General features: G+C 43.8%; 1 protein-coding gene across 5 annotated transcripts in view; it reads left to right on the top strand.

Annotated features, from left to right (window-relative positions):
* Positions 1-25,259, top strand: part of CAST (calpastatin) — a 112,806-nt gene that overhangs the window by 78,730 nt on the left and 8,817 nt on the right. For all 5 annotated transcript variants that reach the window (XM_048850577.2, XM_048850575.2, XM_048850576.2 and 2 more), the window contains 12 exons: positions 762-809; positions 2,079-2,174; positions 2,642-2,743; positions 4,211-4,312; positions 9,987-10,070; positions 10,836-10,883; positions 11,077-11,169; positions 11,674-11,775; positions 14,434-14,535; positions 23,130-23,222; positions 24,125-24,178; positions 24,914-25,003. In XM_048850577.2, the coding sequence (XP_048706534.2) occupies positions 762-809; positions 2,079-2,174; positions 2,642-2,743; positions 4,211-4,312; positions 9,987-10,070; positions 10,836-10,883; positions 11,077-11,169; positions 11,674-11,775; positions 14,434-14,535; positions 23,130-23,222; positions 24,125-24,178; positions 24,914-25,003 (1,014 nt within the window). The remainder of the gene's footprint in view (positions 1-761; positions 810-2,078; positions 2,175-2,641; positions 2,744-4,210; positions 4,313-9,986; positions 10,071-10,835; positions 10,884-11,076; positions 11,170-11,673; positions 11,776-14,433; positions 14,536-23,129; positions 23,223-24,124; positions 24,179-24,913; positions 25,004-25,259) is intronic.

The following is a 25,259-nucleotide window of genomic DNA, read 5'->3' on the forward strand; positions in this document are numbered from 1 at the left end:
CCACTCAGGTATTGCAGCAGTATCTGACCAGCTGAGAATTCTCCTGATATGGGGGTTCTCTCAGATGATCCGGAGCCAGTGTACACGGGTTCCTATGTCACCCCTTCCCTGGCCTAGGTATCTGTGTTTGAAGGCGGAGTAATATCTAAGTGGTGTGGCCAAAATGAGATGTGTTCCTACTTTCCCCACTTGGCATACAGTTACTTGAAGGCCATTGCCAGCTGTTGGTAGGTTAGAGCAAACCTAACCAAACGTGGCCAGCCCTGAGACTCAGGAAGCCATAACAGGCTCCCAGATGTTCTCCTTTCTGCTGCACTGAGTGAAAAGTTGGTGCAGCAGAGAATCTGGGACTAAATGTTTTCTGTAAATGAAACTTAAATGCTGTAGTAGGAACGGCCTGCCAGAGTAGTATTGAAATATATTCTGGCTCACTTTGTGCCTAGTCACAGTTTCTGTGGCCTCCCTCTGTTGGCAGGCCCCATGGAAGGGGTTGAGGAGACCTGCTGCTCCTACCCTGTACCATGAAGATAAAATGCTGTGTCCGTGGAATTCTGTATTGTTAGTGCATGTCATCAAATGTGATATGGCAAAGATTTTGCTGAATGGGTATTTTCATTTGTTTTCTTTAATTCCTGGGTGTATACATGTTTAGATACCTTTCCCATTGCAAATAACCTAATCTTGCAATTGTTTGCTAGCATGGAAGCCATATTTTGTAACAATAGACAAAAACTAACAATAATATTTGTTTTTTCCTGCAGGATAAAGATGGAAAACCATTATTGCCAAAACCTGAAGAAAAGCCTAAGGTTAAAAAGTAACAGTATTATGGGATTGTCACTAGATATTCTGGTGGTTTCCTGTTTGGTTTTGTTTTCCACTTTTGTCCTCTATTTTCCTATGTTCCTAGTATAACTACACAGTCTTGGTCCCTATTTATAGATGCACTTGTTTACACACTGTATAAATGTAGCCGATTTTTACTTTCTAGCCATCTGTCTCTAATTGATACTGAAGTTGAATATTATTATTCTGTAGGTGGATCATGTGAATATTTGAATAATACTGAAATGCTTCGCAGTTCTGGGCAACTACATCTGAATTCCCCCTTTATTGTGGTCCTCCAACGACACCCATTCTAGGCTCCACAGAGGTGCCTCAGGTGTCATGTCTCTCTTGGATGGAGACATACGTCTCTCTCCCTCCTGACCAGGCTGGGGTATTTTCAGGCGGCAGAGTCCCCGACTATACTGTGATATCCACAGTTTAAGCAAATCATGGTACACAATGTAATTGCCAGACGTATAAGTTACCACACAGCTCTTTCTGAGTAAGCACATTTATTCTTAAGATAAAAGAAATGCAGACAAAACATACAAAAAATAAAAGAACCTACATGCATGCTAATAAATGCTGATACCATATGCCTCCCATTACCTATATATGATCTGTACTTGAAACATTGTAATAATATGCTGTCCTACTAAATGTTATGTCTAATCTACATTTAAAACTTAAGTCAATGTAGGTACGGCATCACGTGCGTGACAAATTCACAGCCCTGAGCACCATAGCTATGCTGACCTAACTCCCAGTGTAAACGCAGCTAGGGCAATGGAAGAATGCTTCTGTTGACCCAGCTACAATCACTCAGGGAGATGCTGTTTCCACAGCAATGGAAGAATGCCTTCCCTCACCATAAACTGCACCTATGCTACGGGGTTATGCTAGCGTAGCTACATCAGTGTAGACCCCCCAGAGTAGACATAGGCTAAGTCATTTATGCTGTTGCTCTTAAAAACTTAAAGTCCTCTCATGAAATAAGTTATACTTTGCTTTTCAGTAACACTGTAAACAATTTTTAAATGGAATGTTATTCCAGTAAAAATCATTTTTAATTACAAAACTGGACAAATTCTGGAGAGAATTTTCTCAAGAAATATTCATTAACTATAGATATGAGGTATATTTTAAAACTTATAAGGTGCTGACCAAACAAGTTAATCTAGAATTTTTGTAAAATAAAAACAATTGTATCAGTCACTTTGTACCACATTTGTGTCCGTTTTGTATTGCAGCCTGTAAGTGAATCTGATCTTATTGATGAATTTTCAAAAGACTTTGTCTGTCCTGCACCACCTGCAGCCCAATCTAAACCCACTGACACATCTAAAGTAAGTAAGTCTCCTTTGATCTTATGTAAAAAAAAATCTTTTTAATATTCAGTGTTGAATTTCACTGTCACTGGACAATTTTAGGCTAGAGGAACACTTAAAATAAGTCCATGGTTCTTGGTTTGTATATCCCGTAATATTCTCTTCTCAGAAATATCTCCTCATTTTTCTTTTCTCTATTATTTTTTCTGTTGTCCGTGGTAGCACTTGTTCAACTACTGCCCGTGTAAAATAATTCTGCCTACTCCTGTTAGTGCTGTGATTGGTTTTAGCGTAAGTTTATGCTTTTTAAAAAATATTCATTTATTTATTTTAGTATTTTACACTCACTTTTATTCAAACAGCCTTGCAAGAGCTGTTTTCTGTTGCATTCTGTTAAAAGGTTTATATCTCCATGTTCTTTTTCTGATTTTCATTGCTTTGTGCTTCAGTAGATTAATAAAGTTCACTGCATTTGTTTCTTTCAGAAACCTGCAGTTACTGCATCTGCAAAGGCTCCTGCAGAGGAAGTTGTCTCTTCTGCTGCAGTATCTACTGTGCAATCTTCGGCTTCATCAGCTACTTCTTCAGTGAGTAACCTGTAGAGAGTCGGAATTGGTGCTAAAGTAAAAGCTCGAAGCTGGTTTGTGAAAAGTTAGAAAAGTATGGCTTTGTGGGATACTATTGCAGACTTTACAGCCAAGCACTTCAGAATAATCTCTTCATGGCTTAACTGTATGATACAGATTGAATTTCCTAAGAGACACCTATGATTTGAACTCTTGTGATGCCCTCTGGCATTTTTTCTTGAAACAGACAATAATTTCACTATGCGTGAGGGTATGTGCTTCAAATGCTTTCCTAAATTCTTTTTAAGATGATTCTGTTTATGATCTTTTTATTGGCAGTAAACATAAACTTTAATAAAACATTTTATGAACAAACCAGCTGCCCTCCTATGTATTTGGGAAGACTGTATTACTGGCAGACCTCCCTCCCTCTGCGGTCATGGCGTATATAAATCTAAACTTGTGGAATTGTCTAGCTGTTAATCATGTCTACCTGGAGAACACTCTGCCAAAGTCCTAGAGGATCTGTGCTGCAGTGGCACACTTTAGGGGGAAAGGCAATTTATGATTAGAGCCATACCAAATTCATGGTCCATTTGGGTAAATTTCACGTTCATAGGATTTTTAAACTGTTAAATTTCATGGTTTAAATTTGAAATTTCACGGTATTGTAACCATAGGGGTCCCAACCCAAATCGGGGATGGGGGTTGCAAGACTACTGTAGGGGGTTGCAGTATTGCCATCCTTACTTCTGCGCTGCTTCTGGCCAGCCGTGGAGCTTCCTGCAACTGGGGGAGGTTCCCAGAGGTGGGTCTGACCCGGCCCTGGGAGCGGCCCGTGCAGAGGAAGAGGAAGTCCCAGCTGGGTCAGGACTAGTAACTAGAGCCCAGCACACAGTAGCAGTCTCCCCAACTGGGGTGCCTCAACCCGTCCCCGGCTCTGGAACCAGCGCTTGGGGGCTAAAGGGGCTTTGGGCTGTCTGTATGTGGTGGGATTTGTGAGCACAGTGCCCCCCCCCGACCATGGTGCCCTGGACGATCACCCACCCGTAAGGTCAGCCCAAAAGTGATGACCTCCCCCCATACCATGCCATCCTTGCTTTTGTGCTGCTGCTGGTGGTTGTGCTGCCATCAGAGCTGGCACCTGGCCAGAAGCTGCTGCTCTCTGCCTGCCCAGCTCTGAAGGCAGCACAGAAGTAAGAGTGGCAATCCCGGGACCCTCCTATAATAGCCAGATTTCACAGGGAGACCAGATTTCACGGTCCATGATGCGTTTTTTCATGGCCATGAATTTGGTAGGGCCCTATTTATAATTACTGAGTTTATTAGTATGGATAGTTGTATCTTCTTGAGTTTTGCATATATGTTGCTTTCGAAATAAAATTATGTTTATAATCTGCGGTTAGAAATTCTGAATATGTTTCTTCAAAAACAGCTTGACATCAATAAAACTGCAGATGTGTCTAATAACATCTAATGCTTTTGCAGGCTGGACATGCGTCAGATGAGGCAGTGGATGCCTTGTGTGGTAGTCTAGGAAAGAGAGAGCCTGACCCAGAAGAAAACAAGTCTGCGGTGGATAAAGTGAAGGTATTAAAATAGCCAGGCCTTCAAAAAACACTTTGTAAAAGTAGTTATCCTGAGTTATGTTGTATTAGCTTAGACTAAACCATGTACAGTGGGCCATATTTTGCCATCTATTTTTAAGCGGAACTTCCTGTTTAAACCAATAGAGGGAATTCAGTTTAGAAACTTGTGAAGAGATCCTTGGGGTGCAACCTGGACTGTGGGACTGCTGAGACTTCCAAACCCATCAAGGGCTGTCTGTCACACTGTGGTGCTGATGTTCAGCAACAAGTCTCTGACAGCCACTGCACTTACACAGCCATCCACAGGCAGAGACACGCCCAACTGTGTTACATGAATGATCTCCCAGCCACTAATGAACCATCAATAGAGAGGCTTCAGCCAATTCCCCCCAGTTTCGGAGCCTTACACCCCAAAAGTATACTGTCTTGCACTGCTCAAGGGTCCCTTGGACAGTGCAAACTCATTAAGTTCACCACATCTTCATAGGAAAGTGGACAAGCACCAGCCTTTGTAACCTGAGCTGAGATTCCCCAAGTACTTGAACCAAAACCACAGTTTTAGGTAAAATATAAAACAGATATATTAACTACAGAAAGATAGATATTAAGTGATTATAAGTAGCAGGCATAGAGATCAAAGTTGGTTACCTAAGAAATAAAACTAAATTTTCAGTCTTAATTCTAATTCAAACAGACTAAGCAAGGTCTGAATCCATCTCCAACCCTAGATAGCACAAGCAGCTTACAGTTCCTCAGTACACAGACTGGTCCCAGGCTGAAAGAGGGTCCAGTCTCCCGAGTTCAAAGTCAGTGTCTTCCAGATGAACTTTCAGGTGTTGAGATGTGGGGTGAAAGAGGCCAAGTGATGATGTCCTTACCTTAGTCCATCCTGTGCTTTGCTGCATATTGGGCTAACACATTTTCCATCCTTGCCTGTCAACTGCCCTTCTCTCCAAATCTTCCCATTTCATGTTGAGGTGCTTGATGTTGTTCAGAACTGTTCGTTTCCATGTTATTTGTGGTCTTCCTCTCTTTCTTCTTGCATTTTCTGGCTTCCATTCAAGGGCGGTATTTGGTAAGCATTCTTTTTCCATTCTCAGCACATGTCCCAACCACTGATGTCTTCTTTTGTAGATTATTTGTGAGAGGGTGCCTTGTCCAGTCGTTTTTCTGACTTCTTCATTCGTCTTCCTATCTCTGTATGTTATTCCCAATATTCTTCTCAGACATTGGTGATGAAATGCATCCAGCTTTTGTGTCTCTTTCTTGGTAAGTTGCCATGTCTCACTGCTGACCATAACAATTGCTTTGTACTTGTTCAGTTTTGTCTTGAGAGAGATGTTTTTGAGTTGCCAGATGTTTTTGAGTCTTCCAAATGCAGTGTTTGCCTTCCCGATTCTTCTTATTATTTCCTCGGAACTAGTACCATCTTGGCTGATGGTACTTACAAGATACCGCTTTCTCCAGTTTCTCTTCTTCAGTTCTGAGTTCAGTCCCTATATTCCCCATTAACATGCCTTTACATTTCTTTGCATTGTATCTCAAACCTATCTTCTCCATTACTTCATTTACTTGGTTTGTGCATTGAACACATGAAGTCAGGTTTCACGTCATTTCACTGTTGGCATCCTCATTGATAAGAGCGATGTCGTCAGCAAAGTCTAGATCAAATAGTCTTGAATTGTTCCATTTTAGGCCATATGTATCACTATTGCAGAGTTTGAATCCATAGTTGATGACTAGCATAAACATAAAAAAAGACAGGATGCGCCCCTGCCTTTTGGCTGTCTTGATGCCGAATGGCTTGCTCAATCCATCTTCCATTTTAATGCAGCATTTTGAGTTGGCATAGAATGCCTTCATAATGTTAGTTAATTTTGTTAGAATTCCATATTGTTCCACAATTTTCCATGTTGTTTCTCTGTTTACAGCAGGCATTGGCAACCTTTGGCACGCCAGAGAAAGCTCCTGGTGGGCTGGGGTGGTTTGTTTACCTACCGTGTTCGCAGGTTCAGCTGATCGCAGCTCTCACTGGCCGTGGTTTGCCATCTCAGACCAAAGGGGGCTGCAGGAAGGGCAGCCAGCACAGCCCTCGGCCTGTGCCGCTGCCCGCAGCCCCCATTGCCATGGAGCGGTAAACCACGGCCAGTGGGAGCTGCGATCGGCCGAACCTGCGGACACAGCAGGTAAACAAACCGGCCCGACCCGCCACGGGCTTTCCCTGGCAGGCCGCTCGCCAAAAGTTGCCGATCCCTGGTTTACACTATCAAATGTCTTGAAAGTCCACAAAATTGATGACAAGACTGCAATTGTGTTCTCAATAATCCGTCTCATGGTGAAAATAGTGTCTGTGCACGATCTCCCTTGTCTAAATCCAGATTGTTGTTCACGTAGGATGGTATCCATCTTTCCTTTCATTCTGTTCAGGAGGACTGCTGCTAATACTTTACCTTTGACAGATAGAAGTGTTACTCCCCTCCAATCTAAGCAATTGTTTAGATCACCTTTCTTTGGTAACTTGATTATGATACTGACGGTCCATTCGTCCGGCACCTTCTCCTCCCTCCATATTTTGTTGCACAGTGAACAGATGACTGATTCCACGTCTTCACCTCCATTTTTAAGCATCTCAGGATGAATACCGTCTAAACCCAGGTGCTTTGTTGTTTTTCAGCTTCTGCAATTTTTTTTTTTTTTTTTTACTACTTGGATATTTACCTCAGATACATCTATATCTAGGTCTAATGGTTTATCATGGTTAAATTCCAGTCTTGTAATTTGTTCTGGTTGGTTTAGCACTTCTTCGAAGTGTTCCACCCATCTATTTTCTTGTTGCTCCTGTGTTTCAAAATTTCTCCTTGTTTTCCTTTCACTGGGACACTTCTGAATTTTGATCCATATTGTGTTTGCTGTTTCAGGATCGTGTAGTCTGTTCTTAAAAAGAAAAGGAGTACTTGTGGCACCTTAGAGACTAACCAATTTATTTGAGCATGAGCTTTCGTGAGCTACAGCTCACTTCATCAGATGCATACCGTGGAAACTGCAGCAGACTTTATATATACACAGAGAATATGAAACAATACCTCCTCCCACCCCACTGTCCTGCTGGTAATAGCTTATCTAAAGTGATCAACAGGTGGGCCATTTCCAGCACAAATCCAGGTTTTCTCACCCTCCACCCCCCCACACAAATTCACTCTCCTGCTGGTGCTAGCCCATCCAAAGTGACAACTCTTTACATAATCAAGTAGGGCTATTTCCTGTCTGTTCTTGTATCATTTCTTTCCCCTGCTTCTTCAGCTTCACTAGCCTTATTTTCTATCCAATTTCGCTTATCTTTTTTGCATTGTTTCTTTACTGCTTTGTCAAGATTCCTGTGGTTTTGTTTTGTTTCTTCAGTCACCTGTTGTAGTACTAGAGCCTTTTATTTTCTTCTTTTGTCTATAATTTTCCATGTTTCTTCTGAGATCCACTTTTCTTTATTGCTTCCTCTCTTTCTACCAATTATCTTTTCAGCTGCTTCTAGTATAGCTGTTTTGAAAAGTCCCCAGTATTTTTCCACTTTGTTTTCTTCAAGATCTTTAAGGGCCTCAAACCTATTTTTGACCTCTATCTGGTACTCTTTTCGTATCCTGCAATCGTTTAGTTTCTGTGTATTAAATAATCTGGGTCTGTGTTCTTTCTTTTTAAGCGCTTTAAACTTCAATTTGATGTTTGCTTTCAGCAAATAGTGATCACTCCCTATATCTGCTCTTCTACTTGTGTCTAACACTGATGTTTTCCACTTCTGACTAACACAGATACAGTCAATCTCGTTTTGTGTATGGCCATTTGGTGAAATCCATGTCTTTTTGGATATGTTTTTATGTTGGAAGAAAGAATTGCAGATGCTAAGATGGTTTTTGGCACAAAATTCAAGAAGTCTTGTGCCATTGTCTGTTGTCGTTCCAGTTGAATGTGGGCCGATGATGGTTTCCCAACCTCTTCTTTCATTTCTGATCTGGGAATTAAAATCTCCCATAACCAGGACAAGATCATGGTTTGGTATTTCTTTCATTATGATGATGTCACTGCCCCTCTTTTATACTTTCTTTCAGCTGCTAGAAAGATCCTTGCTGTGATGTGGGTTAGTCCGCCATGTGTACTTGCCTTCTCTGAAGAGTCCCCGGGAGAGTGGATTCTTTTTGATGGGCCATCAACACCTGTCTGACCTCCTTTGTTGCAACTGAAAGGCTGGCTGTGGGCATTTCCCAACCTCACAACATATTTCAAAAAGAAAAGGAGTACTTGTGGCACCTTAGAGACTAACCAATTTATTTGCACATAAGCTTTCGTGAGCTACAACTCACTTCATCGGATGCCGTGAGCTGTAGCTCACAAAAGCTTATGCTCAAATAAATTGGTTAGTCTCTAAGGTGCCACAAGTACTCCTTTTCTTTTTGTGAATACAGACCAACACGGCTGCTACTCTGAAACATATTTCAGTAGCACATAGAGCAATACTTCCTAACTTCACATACAATGATAGTACATACAATTCAACATGATATAAATGTTTAACAGATTAAGACTTTTAAAATGATACCTCACAAGGCATACTTGTACAAAACATATCATAATGGTGAATATGCTGGTTCCAGGGTGCTACTTGGAGGTAGTTTCACAAAATTATTATAATAAATTAGTGCAGAGTGATTTATAAGTGATTTTTTTTTATTCATTTTAGCATGCATACATACCTTAAGAATGAAGTATTTGGTAACACAGTATCCTTTCTACATTCACGCAGTTCCTGGAAAATGCATTGTTTAGTGTCTTAAAAACTAAGCTAAAGTAGAAGTAAAGTGTGTATTAAAAATAGCAACAACAAAAAAATCAATTAGTCCCTTAAAAGGAACCAAACTTTAGTTATTGTGCTGGTTTATTATTTAAATACATTTTTCCTCCTTCTTTTGAACATAAAGACAAAGGAAGAAATGAAATGTATAGCTACATTTGTTTGTAAAGGTGTGCTATGATTGAAACAACAGGGTTCAATATATTATTAGAAGGATCTTTCACTCTGTTTTATGAAATGTTGGACATCTTCACAATTTTTCTGTCAACCTTAAAAACCTGTAAAATCTTATGACCTCTGGGTCAGGTGTTACGTAAAGCAGCCAAAGATAGGTGGTGGAGAATTACCCTGGCTCATGGGAAGCCTCGGGCAGCAGAAAGTTGGCTCTGCTGCCTTCTGCCCCAGCTACCTTCCCAATCCCTGCTTCCCTAGGCCTAATCCTGCCCCTGTGCAGCCTTACCTTGCAGCCCTGGATCGGGGAGCTGTCAGTGTGTTTCATACAGAGAACAGAATCAAGGCCCATGGGTGTTTTTATTGTTGTTGGTTTATACTTACTTACTCTCATATTTACTTCTATCAGTTTTATACCAAATATAATGCTATTAAAATGAATGGAATTACTCCTCATTTTATATTGAACTAGTGAGTGGCGAGTCAGATTTAAGGCTCATCAGAAGAAAGCATGAGATTTTGCCTGATAATTAAACTGCATTTGCAAGGGAACATCTGCCTCCAATGGTGCTGTACTGAAAGAGAGTCAAAAACTTGCTCACATGCAGTACCTAAGGCCTCGTGACATTTCTGCTGAGAGATGTTCCACCTTTGTTTTTCCCCTTAGGAGAAAGCCAAACAAGAAGAACGAGAAAAATTGGGTGAAGATGAAGAAACAATCCCTCCTGAGTACAGATTAATAGAGGCAAAGGTAATTCCTTTTAATATGTTCCTGTATTCTTTGCACTCCTTTCCTCATGCTTGGATGTTGCTTCAGGCACTACAGTAATACATAATGATTGACTTCATTGTAATTTGTGGTTCATCAACATATCTGAATACTAGGCAACTTTTATTTAGATATCTAAATACGGGTAGAGGTGGTTTAGCTTTATGCACCCAAATGTGAATAATTCAGGCTGAGAGGGGTGAATTGGATTATTCACTATTTGTGCTTCAAAAGAATAATTATTAAATTCCAGTCAGTCGCTGTTACCCAGTGAAGCTGATGGGATTTTTGCAAATGTCACCAAGGGCATAATCGGATGGTAGTAGGGTTGCACAGGCATAACTGAGGCCTGCAGAACCCTTTGTTGCTGATACTGATGTGTTAGAAGGAAATTCCCCTCTTGACCCTAAATTCTGGAGTGATTATGCAGGGCTACAAGTTAGGCTTTCATTTGCAAACTGAGCATATTTGATATGGCAGTGGAGAGACAGCAAGCATGGAAGCTCACAGTGACATTTTTGGAGTCTCTTTCAGAGCAGAACTATATTTTAAATTCCTGAAACTCTATTTATGCCAAAAGCCTGACCAATGGCTGTTTTTATTTAAAAAAAAAAAAAAAAATGGGGGGGGGGGGAAGGGAAGAGAGGCAGTGTAATAACATTTTGTGTATTTTTAACCACTTTTACCGAAAGACTTGTGTTTCGTGGTCATAGAGAACTACTTTGTTAAATAGTGTTTTCTCTGTAGGATAAAGATGGAAAACCACTCTTGCCAAAATCTAAAGAAAAACCCCAGGTCAGTGAGTAAATATTCAGAAAGTCTTTCACTTTTCCATTTGTTGTTCATTAAACAGAGAAGGAAAAGATTTCCTATTCTCTAAGCTTTTAGCCGTATTCTGACTCTCTAAATTATGCAGTATAATCAGAGCAATCAACAGATTTCAAACAAAAAGGATAAAAAAACTGGTGTCACTTCTTTTTAATTGTAGCCCATGAGTGAAAGTGAGCTCTTGGATGCTTTGTCAGAGGGATTTGCCAGTTCCCCAGCAACATTACAGTCTGCACCACTAGCTACACCTAACGTAAGATCTCGGAATTTACTTAATCTGTATTATTCTGTTTTATATTCAAGTTATTTAAACAACTTGATTTTCCATTATTTTTATAGTAAAGTAGAAGGAAAAAAACAGGCCCAGGCTGTCTTAAATGATGAAAAATCGGGTGTGTTTTATTGTTGTCTAATTTAACAGTTGATTGCATAGGTAACACGCAATCATTGAGACTTTTCAAAGCAATCTAGGGGATTTAGACACATGGGGTGAATTCCTAGACCCATTGAAATCTCTGAGGTATGGAATGTAGAAAAAACAAGTTTAAATGACTTCTCGAGAACTGTTCTACCCTCTAATGTGGGTGGGGGCTGGGGATTAAATTAGTCTGAAATAGATACAGTATGTTAGAAGAGTCAAATCCCAGATGAGCACTGTACAGGATGAAAATAAAACAGTTGTGCATCCCATAAACTGGGGATTTCCTATGTATGTTCATAGTATTATATACACTGGTAACAATGTTTTTTATTTTAGAAATCCACAGCTGTTAAATCTTCTCCAGCTGCCTCTGAAGAAGTTGTCGCCTCCACTACAGCTTCTGCAGTGCACTCAGCAGCTCCTCCAGCTGCTACCCCAGTAAGCAGCATGCATTGTTGATGATGATGTTCATACTAAAGCCTGTTAGAGGAAGGAAACAGGAGATCTCTTTAGAGTAGTTCTTAATGGTGGAGCTTGTTGTAAAGTTGAATCCTTTACTATTGAAACTGGCTATTAAGAAGATAGATTTTTCTCTGGAAAAGAATTCTAGGCTTCTGCATTTTGTATACAGTTTTGCACTGTGGCCCAGATTTTTGCTTATGTTACATATATGCCCATTCCAGAAACCTCCTGGCTAGCACCAGGAATGAAGGCTGTAAGTTGTCCATCCCTTTTCTGGTTCCTCCAGAAACATGGAAGGCATAACAAGATGTGGCCTAGGAGTTGTGGGCTGTGATTTTGTATGTGGACATGTTCATGCAAGACCCAGCAACAGTCTGTATGAATAGCCCCCTTTCAGCTCTGAGTTGGAATAAATTTTTATAATTGATCTGTGAGGGGGACTGGTCTTGGCCAGAATAGAAGCATACATTCATATTAGTTTTTTGCAGTGTGTATGTGTGCAATTTTGGCGCCTGTTACACTTTTTTCCCCTCTTATGTCTGCCAGAATTTAACCCTGTGTTTGGTCAGCTAAATAAAAATACAGGCTAGATCCCCATGGTGTACCTTTGCAGGGCCATGTGGTTCTGTGATTTTTGTGAGACCTCTGCAGGCCGGGTTGAGGCAAAAAATGCAAGTAAAAGTAGAATACTATAGTGTCATCGTGACCAAGCACTTCTACAGGAACAGCAGGAAAAGTAAGGGTTAATGGGGAAGTGTGCTGCTTGGCTTTCCTTGGCTAAGGTAAGCAGCGCTCTTACATATCCCCAACTCCTTCCTTGGCTGATGCAGTGAAAGCTCCCACTTCTGTTCATTGGAGAAACTCCTGTGGCTCACATTTTGTTAAGAAAAGAAATTTAACTGGAGAAGCTAAAGTTTTCAGTAGGTAAAACCTAAGCGTATAAGCAAAAGACAGCACTTTCTGGAAGGAAAAAACCTTTCAAATGTTAATGGAAACATTATACAGCCAGGGAATTTTAACTTAGGCAACTGGCACTTGCTTAGCAGCTACCTTTTGGCCAGGGCCGGCTCTAGGCACCAGCAAAACAAGCAGGTGCTTGGGGTGGCACATTTCTAGGGGCGGCATGGCCAGCGCCGGAATGCCGCCCCTAGAAATGTGCCCCCGCTGCCCCAGCTCGCCTCCCCTCCACATGCTCCCCTGAGCGCGCCACCGCCACTCCGCTTCTCCCCCCCCCGCCCCAGGTTTCACGTGGCAAGCCTGGGAGGGAGGGAGGAGAAGCCGAGCGGCGGCGCACTCAGGGGAAGCAGTGGTGGTGGAGCAGAGGTGAGCTGGGGTGGGGAGTGGTTCCTCCCCCCCCCCCCCCGTTACTTCCTGCGCTCCCCCCCACATCCTCGCTCACCTCCGCTCTGCCTGCTCCCCTGAACTCACTGCCTCTCCCTCGCCTGAGAGGGAGGGGAGAGAAGCGGAGCGGCGGCATGTTCAGGGGAGCAGGCGGAGCGGAGGTGAGCTAAGGCGAGGGGTTGCGGGGTGGGGGCAGCCGCAGGAAGCAAGGGGGAGGGGGGAATGCGGCACGCCTGGGGGAGGAGGCGGGGCTGGGGATTTGGGGAAGGGTTTGGGAAGGGACGGGGTGAGGAGGCACGAAAAAAAAGCGTGGGTGGCCAAAAATGTTTTTGCTTGAGGTGGCCAAAATCCTGGAGCCAGCCCTGCTTTTGGCATTCTTCTGCTACAAGCAAACCAATTCCAATGTAGGAAAACATCTACACTAAACTAACTAATAAACACTAACTAACTTCATCCAACACAAAGTCTACTCTGCCTTTGAAATACCATAAATAAAATTAATTGCAATGTAGTGACAACAATTGGAAAATTATTGGCTGTTCAGAGTGAAGGGAAAAGATCACTTAGAATAGGCAAGTGGAGTAGAGATTTCTTTGGCATTCTTCTGCTACAAGCAAACCAATTCTAATTTAGGAAAACGTCTACACTAGAAACAGTTTTAAAATGGATCATCTTAACAAACATTTACTACCTCATTCTGCCAATGGTATGACTACACAGCAGTGAAAGACCTGGAGCACAAATGTGGATGGCCTGGGTCCCCTGACTTGGGCTCGTAGGTCTTGGGCTGAAAAATGCAGTGTAAACGTTTGGGGTTGGGCTCCAGCCAGAGTCTGAGACCCTCCCTCCCCCACTCCTTGTGACCTGAATACCTACACTGCACTACAACTTTAGCCCCGCAGCCTGAGCCTGAGACTCGGTGCTGCAGGTTTTTTATTGCTGTGTAGTCGTACCATTGGCAGAATGAGGTAGCACGTTTTGTTAAGATGATCCATTTTAAAACTGTTTCTAGTGTAGACGTTTTCCTAAATTAGAATTGGTTTGCTTGTAGCAGAAGAATGCCAAAGAAATCTCTACTCCACTTGCCTATTCTAAGTGATCTTTTCCCTTCACTCTGAACAGCCAATAATTTTCCAATTGTTGTCACTACATTGCAATTAATTTTATTTATGGTATTTCAAAGGCAGAGTAGACTTTGTGTTGGATGAAGTTAGTTAGTGTTTATTATACCTTGTTTAAATGAAGGTTTTTTTTGTGACATATGTTTTCTTGAATATATTTACATTTTGCTAGGGTGGGAAAGAGCAAGACAATGCCCTAGACCTTCTGTCTGCTTCACTGGGACAAAGAGAACCTGATCCTGATGAAAACAAACCAGTTGTGGATAAAGTAAAGGTAGTAAAATATTCTCAACTTGTACCACCAAAAAGAAAGGGAACATCTGCCTTGTCTATTTTTAATGTATTTATTTTACATAGAAGAGAACATGGTACATCATTTTCAAGCACAAGAATAATTTTAGTGAAGATAAAGCATGCCTGTATGCTATGCTTAATTTATGCAGTTTTTATTGAAGAAGTTACATGCTTAATTAACCAATTCATTTCATATTTTCAATCTAAAAGATTGAAATACCAGGGTAGTCATGTTCAGATTCTTTTTAAGTTCTGTGATGAATACATAATTACTTGATGCCATCCCAGACAATTGAAAACAATTAGAAACTGAAGTATGTTGTAGAAAAAAATCAAAAGTTTTTAATCCCAGTACCTGTGCAATCATTTCTGTGATTAAATTTCAGATTCTTCTCTAATCTTCATTTCTTAAGTGACTTAGATCACCTGTTGTTAAATTGAGTTTTATCACATTACACATCACAGAGTAAACTAATAGAGTGTTAATAATATTCTTGAAATTCATGTTCTACTGGGGTTTCTTTTCAGATGTGTGTGCTCAAGCCTACCCGCACATACACTTGTTGAGACTTTACATTGTACCAACTCTTTAGATATAGAGTGTTGTATTCTTCAATGCTCTTCCTGCCATTTCTTTGGTTGGCTAAAGGTTATTAGTAGAAAATAATGGAAAATTCTGCTCCCAACTGCAGGGATTAAAGGCCCAAACCTGAAACACTGAAGTCAATGAAAGATTTGCCATTGATTTCACTGGGGAAGAAGTAGGCCCATGGTACCGTTTTTTTTATTTTATTTTTTTGCTGCAAAGTTTATAACCGTTAGCAGCCTAAGAAGTTGCCAAACTGACTTTGTCCATATGTTTGCACACTCTACAGCAGAGGTTTTAAAACTGTGGGGCATGCCCCCTTAGTGGGGCGCACCCCCATAGTGGGGTGCACAGGAACACTCAGGGGAGTTAGTGGTGACACCAGATGGCTTGGGCTTCAGCTCAGCGGGACTTGGGGAGGGATTGCCCCTTCCACCCCCTAATTCACCTCTTTTTGTCTGGTTTGGGGTGATGCAACTCAAAGCGGGGGCTCAGCTCAAAAAGTTTGAAAACTGCTGCTCTGCAGCTATCAGCCTAAACTCCCAGATTTTTCAGGATGTTGCAGTTCCTGATATTCTTGGCCAATTAGGTTGTATGTTAATCAGTTCCTCTCTGGTATCTTCAGTTCTGTTCTCTACCTCCTGTAGCCTTTAATTCAAAATGTCAACATTTTGAAGGAGCCCTGGCTTAAAGTCTTAGCTTTCCCTCTTAGCAGCTCAAAACAATTAGTGTTTTTGACACATTAGACAAGACCAAATGATACACTCACTGGAATGCCATTGACACCAGTAAGATTGTACAGGTTAAAAATAAGTTCAGAATTTGGTCTCTAATTTTTAAATAATTTTGTAAAGAAAGTACTGTATACAGTGATATTAAATATCCTGCAATAAATTGCCCCAAAGGGTGTCCAACAAACTAAGAATTGATGTAATAGATTAATTATATTTTTAATGTTGGCAAGTGACAGCATGAGCCCTGGGCTGGAGATAATTTGCATGTGTTAATCATCAAGCCCAAAACTTGGTATCTCTGCATCACAGTACAGTACACACATGTTAACTGCTATACCTTTTTTTTTTTTTTTTTTAAACACAGAAAATGTTTATAACAAATTATGATGCTTTGTTTTCCAGTAAAAAAGAGAATTCTCTAAATTCTTCTTTGAGTGCTTGCTCATGTCCATTCAGCTTAGGTGTGTGTGTTCACCACATGCACTGGTGCCAGAAGCTTTTTCCCTCAGCAGTATCTATAGGGGATCAGCTCCGGTGCCCCCTGGAGTGGTGCACATGTGCTGCAGTATATAGGGCACCGCTGGTGCCCCCCACCCTTAGTGACAATGCTGGAACTGTTGCTGCTTCAGCTAGTGCTGTTGCTGCTCGTTCGTACAAACTAGTTATCTCTTGTATTGTAGTGCATATAATTTTCTGTTAGTGTTTATAAATCGCTTAGCTATAGTTCGAGACTTCATAGGCCCCGAATGGGACTTTGCCTCGGATGGGGCATGCCCTGGTCCCCAGGCTTTAAGCCCTGCAGTCACTGCAAGAGTCCCATGCCTGTTAGTGATTCACACAGCAGTTGTCTGTGTTGCTTGGACGAAGGGCACATTAGTAAGAAGTGCAAAATTTGCAAGTCCTTCAAGCCAAGGACTAAGAAGGAGCACTATATTCATTTAAGAGCACTCCTTGTGGAGTTGGCCCTCACCCCGGCCCCATGGGGACCCTCCGCTGGCCGGCACTGGTCCCCATCCGTGGTTCCGACCAAGAAGCTGAAGAAGGTGGGGCGAGGCTGGTCTCCAACCTCCTGCAAGGGAAAGGATAAAACTGGGTGTGAGCAAGGTCCCGTGCCGGGCAACTCTTCACCAATGTCAGGATCTCGGACCCACACTCCTGTGGAGTGATGTAGCCCAACCTGCTCCCCGCCAGCTACCCTGGATAGCAGCAGAGGCCTCCGTCAGCTCCGGATGCCGTCCACGGCAGAGGCCCTGCAGATGGCACAAGGGATCATGTCCCTCCCAGTGCCGCCTACACGGCTCCTGCAGTTCCCCAGTCACGGGGTAAACCTGCGTTCAGACTGCTTTGGTCTCCACCTCAGTGGCACTGTTGCAGGGGACATCCTGCCAGCGCTTGCCCTCCCGTAGCCACCACGCATCTGTCCGAGATAGGCAGATGCAGCGCAGCCCCATTTGGGCACTGGCAGAGAGGCTCTAGGTGCAGCTCGCCGGCTACTGGGCACAGACCTTTGGAGGCATGCACCCCCCGGCAGGAGTTCTGGTCCCGGCACCCAGTATTTCCAAGACTGCGGTACCTCTCCATGGACCCGTTGAGGGATCGACGTTACCATTCCTCAGACCGTCAGCAATCCCCTGGGAGGGCATCGCTGCGTGTGGGCGCTTCCCAGCATCAGGCCCGTTCCGACTCCTGGTCCCTCTCCTCATTCCGGTACCGCTCATCAAGTGTGAGACATAGATCACTGGCTCCAAGCCGTCATGGATCCGTTGAGCGTCCTAAGACCCCGTTCCAGATCGGACTCTAGGCGGAATGACCGGCACCGGTTGGGACCGGCTACCGGTTTGCTCCGTCCTGGTCACCTGGGAGTGACTGCTCAGGATCCAGCCTCGGTTCAGAGCGAGGTTCCCTGACGGTGGGTCAAGCTCCAGTACCGGGTATGCTGTCAGCACTGAAACTGGCCCCACGGCGTCAGGCACAGTGGCTAGTGCCATAGTACCCCTGGAACCCATGTGGGTTCACCCAGCCTTCCCAGGCTGCCCGCTCGGTTTCTGGAGTGTCAGAGAGACCAGCTTCGGGTGCGAGGACCCCGCAGGTCAAAGAGGGAACAAGCCACTGGACCACCAATGGTTGTGGAGGACCCTACAGCACCAGCATCTTCCTCGTCTTCACCAGACAAGTGTATAGCGAGACCCCCCCTCCCCCAGTTTCTCCGGATGACGCTAAAGTGCACCAAGAACTACTGAAGAGGGTTGCTGCCAACCTGGGTCTTCAGGCAGAGGAGCTAGAGGCACCTTTGGACTCTCTCTTTGATGTGCTGTGCTCCACAGCACTGACCAGGGTGGCGCTGCCCCTTCATGCTGGGGTCTCTAAGTTCATTAATGCTCTGTGGTCATTAATCCCTCCTCCCTGCCACCTATCTCCAAGAGGACTGAGTGCAAGTACTTTGTGCCATCCAAAGGCCACGAGTACCTGTACATCCACCCTGCTCCCAACTCCCTAGTGGTAGAAGCTGTTAACCACAGGGAGCAACAAGGTCAACTTGGGGCTACCCCTAGGAACAAAGACTCCAAGAGACTAGACTAGTTTGGGCATAAGGTTTATTCATCTTCTAGTCTCCAGTCAAGGGTGGTCAACCATCAAGCCCTCCTGGGACGCTATGATTTTAACATGTGACATGCCATGGCCAAGTTCGAGGGCTCTCTTCCTGAGGCTTCTAAGAAGGACCTCCTTGGAGGAGGGCATGACTGTGGTCAGGGCGACACTCCAGGCATCGTCGGATGCGGCAGACACTGCCGGCTGAACCATGGCCTCGGCCGTCACCATTCGCTGAACAACCTGGCTGCTCCTCTCTGGCTTGTCCACAGAGGCTCAGCAGTCGATGCAAGACCTTCTCTTCGATGAGCAAGCCCTGTTTGTGGAACAGATGGACCATAAGCTCTACAGCCTAAAGGTCTCCCGCACAACCCTTAAAACACTGGGCCTGTATGTTCCTAGCCCTGCCCGCAAGCAGTATAAGCTGCAGCAGGCTCAGGGCCAGGGGAGCCACCCTCACCAGGAGCCTCCCCATAAGAAATCCAGAGGCTATAAGCAGCGTCCTAGCCAACAGCCTTCGCAGGCTTCTCAGTCAAGCTTGACCCGCAATAAGCAGGCGGGCAAGTGCTCATTTTGAGGGTACTCCCAACGGCGACCTACTGGACTGTTCCCAGGATCCTCCCTCCCCTATTTTTTGCCCACCGTCTTTCTCCTTTCCTTCCTGTGTGGGCATCTAGAACATCAGACCTATGGGTCCTCAATATGGTGGCATGGGGTTACACCCTTCAGTTGCTTTCTACCCCACCATCCCATGCTCCCTCCCCGTCCCTCTTCAGGGACCCTTCTCACAAGAGTCTCCTCGTGCAGGAGGTACAGGGGTTACTGCAGCTAGGTGTGGTGGATGCTGTACCTCCAGGTCTGCGACCTATCCTGGACCTGCGGAACTTGAACCACTTCCTAGCGAAGCTGAAGTTCTGCATGGTCTCCCGGCCTCCATCATCCCCTCCTTGGATCTGGGAGACTGGTACACCACCCTCGATCTGAAAGATGCGTACTTCCACATCACCATCTTTGAGGGACACAGATGCTTCCTCCGGTTTATGGTAGGTCCCAACCACTGTCAGTTTGTGGTCCTCCCATTTGGCCTAGCAACAGCACTGAAGGTATTTACCAAGTACATGTCGGTGGTGGCTGCTTACCTGAGACATGGGGGTATCCAGATCTACCCATACCTCAATGACTGGCTAGTCAAGGGTAGCTCCAGGTCCAAAGGGCATGTTACAATGCTGTTAGCCACCTGCCTTTGCCTCAGCCTGTTTGTAAACAACAAAAAATCCACGTTAGTTCCGGCACAGAGGATAGAGTCCATCGGAGCAGTGCTCAACTCGACCTGCACCAGGGCGTTCCTGCTGCTGGAGAGATTCAGGGCACTGGTGGACCTCATTGCGGAAGTCTCCATGTTTCCCTCCGCATACTAGGTCACATGGCAGTGTGTGCATATGTGGTGTGCCACACAGGCTCTGGATGCGACCCCTGCAGCTATGGCTGGCAGCGGTCTACTCCCAGTCCAGGGACCACCTGGAAAAGGTCTTTACTGTACTTACCTCGCGGCGATCGTGGACCGACCCCGGAAAAGTCCTGGTAGGAGTCCCCATCGACAGCACTCCTCACGAAGTCGAGTTGGTTTCAGAAACGTCGGATGGGGGGCGCACCTCGGCACCCTCCAGACCCAAGGTATGTCGTCCCCAGAGGAGTCGATGCTAAACATAAACGTCAAAGAGCTCAGGCCGGCGTGCAGAGCATGCGCAGTCTTCCTCCCTCACCTGTCAGGCAGAGTGGTCAGAGTCCTCACGGACAACACAGCCTCGATGTACTACATCAACAGACAAGTGGGTGCACGATCCTCGGCCCTTTGCCAAGAAGCACTCCATCTCTGGGACTTCTGAATCGACCACAGAATCCATCTAGAAGCGTGTCACCTACCAGGTGCCAAGAACACGCTAGCAAATCACCTAAGCAGGGACTTCTCCTCTCACCATGAGTGGATGCTCCACTCAGAGGTAGCCGGCATGATCTTCCAGAGGTGGGGAACTCCTCAAGTGGATTTGTTTGCCACCAGGTAGAACAGGGGGTGCCACAGGTTTTGCTCCAGATGGGGTCTGGGCAAGGGCTCCCTCTCCAACGCCTTCCTCCTGCTCTGGACAGGAAGCTTGATGTACGCGTTTTCTCTGATTCCGCTCATCAGTAAGGTCCTAGCCAAAATCAAGAGGGACAAGGCACAGGTTATCATAATCGCCCTGGCATGGCCTCGCCAGCACTGGTTCAGGATGCTATCAAGCTTGTCAATGATCCCTCCCTGGTCCCTGCCAAACCGACCAGATCTGCTGTCACAGGATCACGGTCAACTCTTGCACCCCAACCTCACGTCACTCCACCTCATGGCGTGGATGTTGCGTGGCTGAACACTGAGGAATGGGCCTGTTCGGAAGGAGTCCAGAAGATCCTCCTCAAGAGTAGAAAGCCCTCGACTGGCAAAGTAGATGAGATTCTCTTGCTGGGCGGTCAAACAGGGCATCTCCCCTTCGCATTCTTCAGTGCAGTCGATCTTAGACTACTTGCTTCATTTGAGGAACCAAGGACTGGCGCACTCCTCTATCAGGGTGCATTTGGCAGCCATTTCTGCCTTTCATCACCAATCAAGGGGCAGACTGTGTTCTCCCATGACATGACTGTCAGGTTCCTCAGAGGCCTCGAAGGCTTTTTCCTGAAGTTCGATCCCCGGCCCCTCAGTGGGATCTCAGCTTGGTTCTGTGCAGGCTCATGCATCTGCGTTTTGAGCCTTTGGCCTCGTGCTCACTGTCTCACCTATCATGGAAGGTAGCTTTCCTGGTGGTGGTGACATCAGCAAGGTGAGTCTCCAAGCTGCGAGCCCTGACCTCAGAATCACAGTACATGGCCTTCTATAAGGACAAGGTCCAGCTCTGGCCCCACCCAGCTTTCCTTCCCAAGGTGGTGTCTACTTTCCACATGAGCCAGGACATCTTCCTTCCAGTCTTTTGCCCTAAGCCCCAGGAGAGTAGTGAAGAGAGGCGCGTTCACGCTTTGGACGTAAGAAGGGCCCTGGCTTTCTACCTAGATCAGACAAAGCCTTTCTGTAAGTCGACTCAGCTTTTCATCTCTACAGCTGATAGGATCTGTATTTCTAACTGGATCACCTCTTGCATTCGGACCTGCTATGAGTTAGTGGGAGTCCCTCTGCCGCCGATCGTCAGAACCTACTCGACCAGAGCGCGGACATCTTTGGTGGCCTTCCTGGCACATTTCCCAATCCAGGACATCTGTCGAGCCACGATGTGGTCCTTGGTACACACGTTCACAGCCCACTTTGCCATCCCTCAGCAGGCCAAGGATGATGCTGGGTTCAGTGGAGCTATGTTGCAATCTATACATCTGTGAACTCCTACCCACCTCCTGGAGTACCGCTTGGGAGTCACGTTGGGAGTCACCTACGTTGAAATGGACATGAACAAGCACTCGAAGAAGAAAATACAGTTACCTTTTCCATAAATGGTGTTCTTCGAGACGTGTTGCTCATGTCCATTCCACAACCTGCCCTCCTTCCCCGCTGTTGGCATTTCCAGCAAGAAGGAACAGAGGGTAAGTGGAGCCGTTGGCTCCCCTTATACTGTGGAATGTGCGCACCACTCCAGGGGTCACCAGAGTCTGTCCCTTACGGATACTGTGGAGGGGAAAAACTTCCAGCACTGGTGCATGTGGTGAGTACACACACACACCTAAGCTGAATGGACATGAGCAACACCTCTCGAAGAACACCAGTTACGGAAAAAGGTAACTGCCTTTTTTTGACTGTAAATGGCTAGTTATTTTTTAATATGTGCTGAAGAATATACATATATCTAATCAAATACCACATAAAGCAGCCTAAACAAAAACATACAGATTTGATTGCAGAATGAATGCTTCCCTCTTTCATATTGCATTCAGAAATAGTGATCTTAATCATCTTCATCTTAATCATATTTATGTTTAAAACCATCTCTGGCTGCAGCTAATTCTGACTGACTGTTTCCTAACTAATAAGAGACACAGACCACTGACATTTAATTGTGATATTTGGCTGACAAGAACCTTGCATTTTTATACATTCTGAGCATGGCTGAGGAGCTGCAACACAAAGCAATGGCATTATAAGAATGTTAACCTTGTGTTTGAACCAGTGCAGTAGGTGGATGAGTTCTAATGTGGTGGCATACTGTGTTGAACACTTAGTAAGTAGTTGAGTTGTTATCTTGCTGAGAAGCAGAACTGAAAATGTATTTGAAGAAAATAGTATCTGTTGTCATTTTGGGATTTTTAACATATTAAAATGGTATATCTGTTGAGAGGCAACAATTTTTCAAGCTTTATACCCACAATGCAGGGTTCATGGTTAAACAAATGTATACACATTTCCACTGATGCCTCAACTCTAGTGTATAAAAATGTTGTTTGTTCTCCTAGAATGTTTATCTAAAAAAGTACTTTTATAAGACCTCCCACTCAAAAAATTCTCTGTTTAATAAAGTCATCCTAGCATATCTATTAGTTTGGGTCACCTATTGTATGATATGCAATTACAGAAGCAATAAATTACAGATTACTCTTACTAGACCCCATCATTCCAATGGAGGAGATCAGTAAGTGTTGTTTATTTCATATTCTTAGGAACGTGCTAAATCTGAACACCACGAAAAACTTGGGGACAGAGATGATACAATCCCTCCTGATTACAGGCATATTCTGGATTCAGATGAGCAGGTAAACAGACCAAGTACCTCAGTGGCTGCATTCTGAATTTAAGTTCAGTCATCTTAACACAGTGCAACAAGTCAGTTTTCCCAACAGTAGAGTTGTGTGAGCAACCATTGGAGTTACATGAGTGACTCATATCTATTGGCATTACCTATATAAATCCCCACAACAAAGATGGGAGAATAAATCCCCAAACCATTATGTGTCTGATGCAAAGAAAATGGACTGTTCCTTTTACATTGATCAAAATCAGAATGGTTAAGCCACTTCAAACAGCCATCAGTGATCAATGCAGCCAGGAAGTACTGGGATCCACCTGGCTGAAAATCAGGCCCAAGGTGTCTCAAGTTGAGCACCCAAAAACAAGGCACACAAAACTAGTGGACACTCTTGAAAACTTAGGCCTTAAAATCATTGTGACTATTATTCCCTTCTCATCTTAGTAAAGTATTGTAAGATCTGTGGATGAAAAACATTACATAAATACTGTTGTTTTTGTGGAACCTGTAAGAATAAAGTCTTGTGAAGCTGTCACTCATTTTACTGAATCACTGCCATGCCAAGGGAGTGAAAGATCTTGCTCAACAAATTGGAGCCAGACAAAGTGTATCCCAACCAATTCTCTTCAACTGGAAGGATACAGGGGAGATGCAGTGTCTTCAGGGGGACATTAAAGCAGGGGAAAAACATGAGATCACAAGAATCTGTTGAAGGAGGCCGTGTAGGTATAATAAATGGATTATGAAGTAGATAGGACAGTAAAGCATCATAAATAAAATTACTGTGACTAGTAACTAATACTGTCAAGTGAAGAATGTAAGAGCCTATTTTACTTTCAGTTTGATTCATCAGCTCAAACTAAGGGTTATATAATAAATGCAACCATTTCATCCTATCTGCTTTTTAAGGGTAAACCAGTAAAGCCAACAGCAAAGGAGGATGTGAAACCCAAAGAACCAAAGGTAAAAGTCATTACAGGTTTATTCTGCACTGATCCCTTCCTGACTGTGCTCTGAATCGAATGGTGTTCTAAGCAATGTTGTCTTTGATTCAATAGCACTGTATATTGCAAATTCTCAAAAATGCTGTTGAATAGATGTCAAAATATTGTGCTTATTTAAGTGAGAGTAAATACTTTCAAATGGGCAACTCTTATAATGTAGATATTACACAGACAAAACTACATTAAAAGAATGTTAAGTTTGTAAAGTCAAGTACTGAAAAGTTCAGAAATGCCAGTATTAAGGCTGCATGTGCAGTCTGGCAATCAAAAGTAGGCAGACCTACCAGCTTCACCTGTAATAAGAACATGGGGACCAAGATTTTCAAAAATGAGTTCTTAAAAGAGTATTTAAGAACCTAAATAAGTAGCCTCACTTTCAAAAAGTGCTGAGCATTAATAGCTCTTATTGATTTCAAAATAGTAGCATTTTTTGAAAATGAAGAAACTGGGTTAGGTCCTTAAATATGGATTTGGCGGTCAATTTTTAAAAATTTCAGCCGTGTGATTTCAAGGAGCTGTATCTACACTGGGAACAGAACTATGCTGTCTGAACAGCTTTATGGATTGGGCATAAGTGCTAAGGATTTTTTTTTTTTGGTTGGTTGGTTTTTTGCTTTAGTTGATCATTTTAGAGTCCAATCTGTGACTCTTTTTGCATTCTATGCTTTATGACTGATGATAGTTTCTATTGCAGAAGCCTACAGATAACTCTGCAGCTATTGCTGCTCTATCAGGGGACTTTGATAATTGTGCAAAAACTCCTGCCACACCACAAGACTCAAAGGTAGGACATTTTCTCCCAAAGGATTTGCAAAATAGTATATTTGCAGGACTGCCACAGGCATAGGTTTGCATTACGTTTCTTTGTTTTGGCTCTGTTTGTGTTTAGACTTACACTCTCCCGTATAAGAGCATTTGAGAGGGTAACTTAAAGGGACACTGTCAAGGCTTCATTGTTGGTCTGACATACTTTTAGAAGAAGTGTGAGAATTAACTGGGTTCAAAAAATAACTCAATAAATTCATAAAATCATTGGCTAT

The sequence above is a fragment of the Caretta caretta genome, chromosome 5 (genome assembly GCF_965140235.1).
Source record: "Caretta caretta isolate rCarCar2 chromosome 5, rCarCar1.hap1, whole genome shotgun sequence".
Taxonomy (NCBI): Eukaryota; Metazoa; Chordata; order Testudines; family Cheloniidae; genus Caretta; species Caretta caretta.